Below are 10957 nucleotides of genomic sequence, written 5' to 3'. Positions count from 1 at the left end.
AACCCCTCCCCCCTCCTTCCACCAGTATCTGATATCTTTTAGGGCTCAGCCTCTTCTAACGTACGTGCTGCTTCCAGATCCAAAATAATCCAAAGAAAGGATGTGAAGAGTGGAGCACCACAACAATATGGTCAGTCCAGTATAAATGTATTAATCTGTAAGAAATGGGCAATGCATTATGGGTCCTCACAACTCTTTCATCGGGGCTAAGAAACATAAATTGTAAAAACAATATCGGTATAAAGCTAAAATGAGCTCATTAGGAGTTTTTGGAAATAAACATCTTGTGGCGATTTGCCAGATGTAAATCTAAAAAGAATCATGCGCAAAACTGAACAAGCAGCACATGCATGTATCCAACAGTATTGTCTAACCTCCATCGTATGGATACATATAAAATTAATATAATATAGAAGTCAAAATATTAATTTATTTGATACATTTATGCTGGACTAGTTACATTGTGGCACTCTCGCCCTTCACACCCTTTCTTTGGATTGCTCTGGGGACCCATGGGATACCCTTGATGATGGAGAGCTGCCTTTTGAGATTAGAAAACCTCACCAGGTTGTGGGTTTCTATGGGTAGAGCGCCCCCCCACCAATACTTCCCTAGATCCAAAATAATGATACATTAGGTTATACCTGAAAGTTGAAATAGTTGCTGAAAGTTCAGCTGAAAAAATTGAATTATTATACAGGATTGATATGGCGCCAACAGTTTGCGCAGCGCTTTACAATATAAGGAAGACATTACAATTACAATACAAGACAAAATGGTAAGGAGGGCCCTGCCCCTTGGGGCTTACAATCTAAAACAATTGCAATATTGGATATGAAGTCATCAGTGTTAACAATCCCTATAGTAGCCCACGCTGCTGCTGCTATGGGGCCTGGGGGTAGAAGGGGCTGCATTAGGGCAGCTGTGGCCTATCTGGCATGAAGAGATCCCACTAGGGGGTTACTTTATAACTCTCTAAATTTAGTAGAATAATAAAACAAAAATATGGAAGAAAAGGCATTTAAAAATATGAAGGTTGAAATAAAATGTATTCGTCACTCGTCAGTTGTGTAAAGTGAATAATCCCTTTGGCAGGCTTCACACCTATGTGAGTACATGCAATAAAACGAACTGCAACACATGGCACCCTGCATGGGTGCCTTTCATTTACAACAAAACGCCACTATACAATTCAGTAGGTGCCGACTGACCTGCACACATACAGTGCCTTGTGGTGTTTTGCATATAAAAACATTTTTTTTCCTTCCAGCACAGTGTGTTGGGTACTAAATAAATAGGCTGCCTGAACAGATTGCTTGTTAATGCGGGATATACTACGTGTCAACATATGCGTAATACTGCACTGGAAAGCAAGGTTTGAAGTTAAACAAAAGGAAATGTAAATGAATTCTACATTAAATGGCATAAACAAATACATTGTAAAATTGCAAATAAAACATACTACATATAAAAGGAGGAATGTCATGCAAGCGGTCCTGGTTTACGAGAGCTCACAGACAAAAGGTAAAGTTCACTTTTGTAAAAAATAAGCACATCGTCTTCAAGAGAAAAAAAAAAGTACCTTTTTTTTTTGCATTGGAGCCAGTAAAGCATTGCACCCATGATCAGTGCATGGTAGGTGCAACGCTCTGGCTCCTGCAGATTGTCCCTCCCGTCCATGTCCATACTGAAGTTTGTGGACGTTAGCGAAGTGTGGACGTTAGCGAAGTGTGGACGTTAGCGAAGTGTGGACGTTAGCGAAGTGTGGACGTTAGCGAAGTGTGGACGTTAGCGAAGTGTGGACGTTAGCGAAGTGTGGACGTTAGCGAAGTGTGGACGTTAGCGAAGTGTGGACGTTAGCGAAGTGTGGACGTTAGCGAAGTGTGGACGTTAGCGAAGTGTGGACGTTAGCTTACAGGGATCGTAGGAAGAATGATTGGACTACAGGTGCGATTGGCCAAGAAGCCGGCTTCCCAGCCAAACAGCAGGGAGCCGGCTTCACGGCCAATCAGGAAGCCGGGCGGCGGGTAATGACTGTCTGACTGGCCGGGAAGCCGGCTCCATGCTGTTTGGCTGGGAAACTGGCCAACAGCATGAGGCTGGCTTCCCGGGCAATCAAAAAGCCGGGCAGCGCGTAATGACATGGCAGGTATACCCGGCATCATGCTAGCGGAAGTACCAGCATTGCTACTCGGTATTGGCAAATACCGAAAGATAAATATCAGTACTCGATACCGAAAAAACAATATTGGTGCATCCCTACAAAAAATAGTAAATTAAACATGAGATTGTAGTCCATGACGGGAGCGAGCTTGGAGCGGTGACTACATTACAACACACACAGGCACCATGGGGAACAGACGTAGCCCCCCTCCAGAAGGAAGGACAGTGTCAGAGATGATTGGAGGATCTACAGCCGAGTGATAGACAAATAGGACACATTGTTAATAATTAAGGAACCTGAATGTATTTTTAACATTTAACTCCGGAGTTTAGTGTCACCTTAACACTGCCATTGTTGAGTAAACAAGGGAGGAAAATTAGTTCTGTCAATCTCTGTCTACATAGGGAAAGCTGTATGGAGTTAAGATCTCTAAACAAAGCCCTTTGCTTGAACATCGCAGATAATTTTTCTGCATGGCTGCACTCCTAATAAATAGATCTGGGCAGTTTTGATGATTAGCTGTGTTGATGTAGACATTGGCATATGTCATTTTATCTAATTAGTGAGCTGCTGCCGCTCTTAGTGCTCTTTTCTTGGTGATGGATTACATTTTTAGCCTTTATATTAGCCAAAAAAAAATGTATTCTCCATCAATGCATCGCAGGCAGTTTGAGACACTTATTGTTATTATAGTGTCATCTGCTCTTGGCTGAGATAAAAATAGTGCTCCCTCTAGTGTTCAAACTAAGAAAAAGCATCTTGTTTGAACCAATGAACTACAATCAGAACAATAATTGCTCTGGGTTTTCTGGAAAGGGCGCCATCCACAGTAGGCTCATGTCTGACGGACGATTCTGCCGCTAGACATAATAGCGGGATCAATATGGAGGCTGCCCCATCTGTCCCTATGGAATTGCTTCCTTTGTGGGCAGATGCAGCAAGATGTCGCAACAGAGCCACCCGTCTGACATCAGCGATACTTCACATGTACCAAGGCTTGCCACCTGTCCAGGATTAACCCGGACAGTACGATTTTTGGAGTTTTGTGTCCGGGTTTCTAGCCAGCTGACACCCGGACACAAGACACTCAGTGCCAATGCCAGTACTTTAAAATTTTTGACAGATGAGGCTTCCAAAGTCACCAGCAAGCGCGGAGATTCTGCATTGCCCACCCGAGAGCCCGCGCAGGCCACCCGAGAGCCCGCGCAGGCCACCCAAGAACAACACAGAGTATGTAGCTTCATATTATTTTGTATTGTTATCTAATAGACATGTGCGATTCGTTTCGAATCGAAATTCGGACGAATTTTCGGAAATTCGGATGTATCCGAATTACAGATATAACGAATGCAAACTAATCCGAAATTTCCGTTTCCGAAATTCGGTAGCACGTTCGTTTCGTTTTCGTTTCTTATTCGTTGGAGCAAAGTGACATTAGGAGGAGAAAAACATTTTTCCCCCTCAAATGTCACTTTGCTGCAAACAAACGAAACGAATAAGAAACGGAAAAAAAAACGACCGTTCGAACGAACTACCGCTAACAAATCCAAACAAATCCAAATTTAAAACGAAACAAATTTTTTGGCAGTGCACATGTCTATTATCTAATATATTGCTGGGATTTGTAGTCCTCTACAGACAGTCTCTATACTCCCTCCCCTGGTTGTCTCCTCTTGCTCTTTCTCCTGGCTGCCTCTCCTCGCTCTCTCCTCTATATTCTGTTCAGGTTTCACTTGAAGAAAAGGTGGCAACCCGACATGTACCCCAGTTGTTCCAGTTTTCATTGGAAATTGTAAATTTATATATCTATATATAGACACAGGTAAGTATGAACCCTTTGCAAAAGTTTTTTTTTTTTATGGTTCTGCATATATCTACTGCTTGCTAGCAGTAGATATATGCAAAAAAAAGTTTCCCTCCCCCCAATGTTAGTGTCAGCACTTACCTTAAATGATATCTCTTTTTCCGATCTTCCTCTCCTTTCCTGATGTTTTCAGCCTTCTCTCCAGCGGTGCAGCGGCTCTCCGATCCAGCGCTGACTGCTCTGTTTCTCCGATCCAGCGGTGTCTGCATGCGGGTGCACGCGTCCATAGATTTACCTTGCGTCCCTCGTCGCGTCCCGGCCGAAAATGAGAAATGCGTGCCCCCAAGATCCTTTACGGCCGCTCGAGAAATTTCTCATTTTCGGCGCGGGACCGCGCACGGAACACAGGTCAGTCTAAACTGCTGTTTGAGCGTTTTTGTTTTTTAAAAAACTTTTTGCATATATCTACTGCTTGCTAGCAGGAGATATATACAAAAAAACGGGAGGGTTTAAATATCCTTTACGTCTGGGGCACTCCATCCCTCACACTGTGCCTGGATCATGTGTATCACAAAGCTCTACAGCAACAAAACATAGTAATGTGCGGTGTGGATGACAGACCCATTTTATTGACAGTGACAGGTATGATTTAGTGGTGAAAATTATTAGTGCCCCCCCCAGTTTTGACTGTGGTATCTTATGTGCCCCCCCTATGTATTGTTCCTAGAGTCGCCACTGATTATGACAAATCACGGCTTGAACTATCTTGCTTTGCATGTAATGAGTCTCTCTCATATATTAGTTTCACCTTTTAAGTTGCATTAGTGAAATAAATGAACTTTGCACGATATTCTAATTATTCCAGTTTCACCTGTATATAAATAATTCACATTACATTTGCACTCTTGGTCCTGGCCGTGCTATGCTCTGCTCTGCAGCCTCCCCATTGGTGCAGAGTCCCCATTTTTTAAACTAGTGGACACCACTGCTTCAGGCTGGAACCCAGAAGTACCACCTTTGCCTTTCCTCAGAGTCCGGCAGCCCGACTTGTAGGATTTAGACCCCGTTCACACCGGGGGGTATTAGTCGTGCGGATTTGTCCGCGCTGAAAACACCAACATTTAAAATCCCATCCATTCCTATAGGGCCGTTCACGCAAACGCGCGGAAATCGCGCATTCCAATACGCCTGTCGCCCGAGGTGCTCCCTGAGCTACTTTTGTGGCATTGATCAGCTCGGTTTTCCTATAGACTTCAATGGAAACATGAATTTGCATGTTTTTTAAAATCGCATTTCAGCGTTGAAATGCGCATACAAATGCACAAAAACGCGCCGAAACGCTGTCGCCCTGGCGTAAATGGGGCCTTAAATCTGCGGCAGGTACGTGTGTCAGCATTTTATATCTACTTGTCATTTGTTTTTTTATTACACAAAGTGAGCATCAGATGTATTTTCTTAAGGCACGGCATGCTGAGTAATGTGTTAGTTTAACCCTTTCAGGTATTTTTTTAATTCTCACGTAGATTACAGTATTCTCCCGATGCCCTGAATGCCTTCATCAGCTTTACTCTCCAAAAAGACCGTGCCACCTTTGTGCAGGCATCATCCAGGGTCACCATCTACTTCCTGGACTCAGCACTTCCTGCATGTCAGCACAGAGATGACACGATTATTTCAATCATGTAAATCCCGGTGCTGGTGCAGATTTTGGTTGTGTTCACAAGTGTCAGCCTTGCTGCAGCTTCTTAAAGTTACAATGTTGCAGTCTGATCACTGGGGGAGGGGGAGACTGAGGAAACGCTTCCTCCTGCCTGCAGCAGACTGATCACTGGGGGAGGGGGAGACTGAGGAAACGCTTCCTCCTGCCTGCAGCAGACTGATCACTAAGGCCCCATGCACACTGAGCGGCATGAAAATCGTGCAATTTTCCGCGCGATTTTATATGATCGATATTGAGCGACTTGTCGCTATTGGGCTGTATGCAATCAGGAGCAAAATCGCTCGAAAAAAGGGTCATGTAGGAGCGACAAGCTACCAGCGACGAGCTACAAGCGATATTGAGCGACGAGATGTGATCATCATCAATCTGTCCCCCCTTCATCCTCCCACCAATGTCACCTCTTCCCTGCTACCCGTGTGCGGAGAAGATGGGCAATGGCCCAAGAATTGCACCACGGATGGGGTACCATTGCTAGGAGCTCTTGCTTTGGATGAATAAGGGTCCAGTATGTGGTACGGATGTTTTTGCACACCGGCACACGTGGGGTCTGTTGCACAGCTGGGTTTGTGGTTTATTAAGTTACTTGGAGGTATTAAATTATCCAACCGCTGTATTACTGCCTGCTATGAAGACATCAGATCCAGCTGTAGGAGTACAATGTGATAACTCGACTCAGACATCCTTCATATTAATACAAAACACTCTTCATACACGAGGCCGAGTCCCAACTCGCCGGGAAAGAACGGCAATAAGGTTCAAACAAAACAGTCACAGTAATATTCCACGAGGCAGAAAGTCTCTTTCCTCTCTATCTACCCTTCATAGACTGTGGAACACCCCCGGGCCCATCAGAGTAATCCCCCGGGCCCATCAGAGTTTCGCCCTCCCAGGCCCATCAGAGTCGCCCTCCCAGGCCCATCAGAGTCACCCCCCAATAACTATAAGAATCAAACACAACTCAGACTTGATCCTGAACTCCAGACGAATGGCGGAATACACGGATCAAATATATTACAGGTGTTTTACCTGCTAAAGGATTGGTATGTGTGTGCATCCACTCCTGAGCTTTACACAGCTCTGCCACGTTGCACAGCCCTGTCTGACATGGCAGAAGACCCGATTGGAATCTTCTGCAGTTCAGTAACTTCCAGGTCTTGTCCCTCCCCCAGCCTCTGACTGGACAGAAAAAGGAGAAGCAGCGACTGATGAGATCCTCTCTCTATCACACCTCTGTCTCCTCTTAGGCTGATACCAGGTCATATTCAGGTACACACACGGCTTGAATTAAAAAAAAAAATGTAATCATGTAAACAAATAGTATGTAAAGCCAGAGGCGTCACTAGGGGGGTGCGGCCCGCAACCAGGCAACACCATTGGAGGGAGTGACACCAACATTACTGACAGTCATTTTGGTGTCACCCCCTCTGAAAAGTTGGGCACTTGGTCACGGACCGACAGCCTGACATTGCACAAGAGAGGAGAGGACCCGGCGGCATATCTTATCCCGCCTGGTGAATGTCCCCTCCTCTCTCACCAAGATGGCCACCGGCAGCTAAAAGTACGTTACAGCGGGGTGTCACCCGGTGGCCGCTCTGGGTGACACCGTCTTAAAGAAAACTGAAATCTTTTTTTTTTTTTATAGTTTTGGATATGGTAAGTGACGGTTATAACTAGGAATGCACTGATACTAATATCGGTGCCAAAGCCGAGTATTTGGGGCGAGTCCTCGTACTGGCCCAAATGCTCCAATACCTAGCCTGATACTTGAGCTTCCGGTATCAGGAAGCCAGGCAGCGAGTCATTACATGCTGCCCAGCTTCCTGATTGGCCGTCAAGCCAGCTCCCTCGTTACATGTGATTAGGGAGCATGGAGCCGGCTTCCCGGCCAATCAGGAATCCGGGCAGCATGTAATGACTCTCTGCCCGGTTTCCTGATTGGTTGGGAAGCTGACCAATCTGGAAGCACTCTGATTGGCCAGGAAGCCGGCTCCATGCTTTCTCGTCACCTAGTGACGAGAAGCATGGAGACGACTTCCCTGCAAATTGGGAAGCCGGGTGGCAAGTCATTACACACCGCCTGGCTTCCCTAATGTGACTATTTGTATTCGGTATCGGTGAGTACCGGGGAAAAAAATAATTAGTACAAGATACGGAAAAACCGGTATCGGTGCATATCGATTTTGAAAATAATCGTTAGCTGCAGCTCTACTCTAGTTATAACCCCTATCTGCTTTTATTTCTGCGATACGTTTCCTATTAGGGAGATTTTTCTTCACTTCCTGTACCAAAGCCACAACAGGAAGCGAGCGGAAGTCCCCCCAAAAGTGAGGGAAATCCCTGGTGGTCAGCAGGGTCAACAGAACTAGTGTCCCCATTGGAGGCAAATCTCACTAATGGGGACACAGAAGGCAATAAATACCTGACGGGGGGGTTTAATCCCTCCCCATTAAAAAAAAGTTTTGGGTGCAGCAGCACTTCAGTCTGTGGAAGGTTTCAGTCACACGCATTCATTTGGAAAGAAACCGATAAAAGATCTTACCCAAGCACTGTCCCTCGAGCAGCCAATACCCCTCCGTACAGGAGCATGTGTATCCTCCCTCCGTGTTTATACACACCTGGGTGGGGTTACAGTGATGAGATTCACTCGCACACTCATCAATATCTGCAAAGAGAAGAACATTCGATAATAAGAACCCATTGATTTATATTCTATAATGCCATGGCAGTACAGGGCTTGTTCACACCGAATGTGGTGCGTTCCAGAGCGGTAGCTGCTGCAACGCACTCGCCAATCCCTCACAAAACTTCCCCCTGCGTTCTGGGGCAGGAGGGGGCGTGGCGGTGCATTGAATTGAATGGCACTGCAGACAGCCCCCCCCCCCCTCCCCCGCCTGCAGTGCGATTCGACGCGTGGCAAAACTTTGCCTGCGTTCCGTTCCACTGCAAACGCAAAAAATACAGCAAGCCGCATTGAAGTGAACAAGCCCACAATGTATTATACAACGCAATAGTCAGGCTACACTATCACCTCTATTGCACAAGGACTGATGAGAATCTCTGAGACTTTAAGAGTATCTCCCGCTCCCTGTCATGGCCGCCTTCATGCTCACTGCTCTTCCCCAGATGTTAAATGTTAATTCGGGAATAAACAAGTCATTACTCCACAATGATTTACACGTACTAACTGCCCGCATTCTTCTCGTCCAAGTCCCTGCCAATACATGCCGCAAGAGCGAGTTGCACATCATTGTAAATCAGATCGGAATATTTTGGCTCGCTGGTCCCAACGCATTCCAAAAATATCCTGGCGCGGCGCCCTATTCCAATCTTCAGCGACGGCCCGCCGCGGGAAAAAACTCATACGATTGTTCCCCGAGGAGCCAATAGCTGCACTGCGAACGTACCCGTGTTTTGTATTTGGTTGATTTGTAGCATTTACACGATTGTCACCGATAACGGTGGCAGGAGGAGTCATGACTGCATTAAAGGGAACCTGTCGCAATGTTAAATGTGGAAGCTGCTCTTGTCGACTTGTGTTTGAAGATGAAAGCTTCAGGGTGGTCATCCTAATTCTCAGGCCCCTTTCACACGGGCGCCTCTCGATTCCGATCAGCAGGGGTATTCGTGTTTGAAAGGGGCCTTACTCTACCGCTAAATGGACTATGATGTCCGACCTCGCTGGCCACATCACAGGTCATTGATTGACTACCTATTAGCGCAGGAGTTCACCCCTTTTAAAAAGAACCGTCAATGGCAGCCCCCTTCTTGTACCTTTTTATATGTTTCACAGGATTTCCACTTAAAGGTAGCAGAAAAACTAAGTTCTTAAAAATGGAGTCCCGAGTTCAATTCCCACAAGGGACGGTATCGGGGAGTATGCTCTCCCTGATGTTGGGTGAGATGCCTCCTACAGACCGGTATTTCTTCTTCCCCTACTGTCTGACAGGAACATACTGTCACCCTATGTACAGATAATGATCCAGCACGGCTTCCTCCACTATCTCTAGACACACACTGTCACCCTATGTACAGATAATGATCCAGCACTGCTTCCTCCCCTACTATCTGACAAGACACACACCGTCACCTTATATACAGATTACTGATCCAGCACGGCTTCCTTCTCCACTATCTCTAGACACGCACTGTCACCTTATATACAGATTACTGATACAGCACTGCTTCCTTCTCCACTATCTGACATGGAACACACTGTCACCTTGTATACAGATCACTGATACAGCACTGCTTCCTCCTCCACTATCTGACATGGAACACACTGTCACCTTGTATACAGATCACTGATACAGCACTGCTTCCTTCTCCACTATCTGACATGGAACACACTGTCACCTTGTATACAGATCACTGATACAGCACTGCTTCCTTCTCCACTATCTGACATGGAACACACTGTCGCCTTGTATACAGATCACTGATACAGCACTGCTTCCTTCTCCACTATCTGACATGGAACACACTGTCACCTTGTATACAGATCACTGATACAGCACTGCTTCCTCCTCCACTATCTGACATGGAACACACTGTCACCTTGTATACAGATCACTGATACAGCACTGCTTCCTCCTCCACTATCTGACATGGAACACACTGTCACCTTGTATACAGATCACTGATACAGCACTGCTTCCTTCTCCACTATCTGACATGGAACACACTGTCACCTTGTATACAGATCACTGATACAGCACTGCTTCCTCCTCCACTATCTGACATGGAACACACTGTCACCTTGTATACAGATCACTGATACAGCACTGCTTCCTTCTCCACTATCTGACAAGGCGGGTGGGAACATTTCAGCATAAACTCCTCAAAAGGATGGATGGGAATGGATGGTTCTGTGCCGTATCTTTTTGACTCTGGTTGTCACCCTCTGGGGGCACACAGGGTGCACAGTATCTCATGACTCCATTAATGGTGACCACAAACTGGTGAGAGGCTTTCTCATATTTCTGCAACTTGTTAGGGGAAGCTACATACTTTGCACAGTCTGTAAGCATGTGGCACACTGACACAAGCTGAGCTAATTAGCTTTAACGAGTCCTAATTTTCCGCCTTCATACAAAACCCCTCTATGCTACAAAGTGACAGCCTGAAATTCATAGATTTGGATCGCGGCTCATTGTATACTTATAGTTACGAGGAAAGAGCCGCTAAGAGCCAAAACAACCAGTCGCAGGACCGTCCTCGGGAACACGGAGTTCCAGAGATTCAGGGAAAGCTGGGGAGATCTGAAGGGGGG

At 46.0% G+C, this 10957-nt stretch overlaps 1 protein-coding gene across 1 annotated transcript in view; it reads right to left on the bottom strand.

The window, feature by feature from the left end:
- Positions 1-10957, bottom strand: part of FBLN5 (fibulin 5) — a 29934-nt gene that overhangs the window by 7207 nt on the left and 11770 nt on the right. Inside the window, 1 exon segment of the mRNA XM_018558495.1 lies at positions 8228-8350. Within this exon segment, the coding sequence (XP_018413997.1) occupies positions 8228-8350 (123 nt within the window).

This window comes from Nanorana parkeri, unplaced genomic scaffold, assembly GCF_000935625.1.
Source record: "Nanorana parkeri isolate BGI_ZX_2015 unplaced genomic scaffold, ASM93562v1 scaffold344, whole genome shotgun sequence".
NCBI classification, from domain to species: Eukaryota; Metazoa; Chordata; class Amphibia; order Anura; family Dicroglossidae; genus Nanorana; species Nanorana parkeri.
This window is presented reverse-complemented; position numbering and strand designations above follow the sequence as displayed.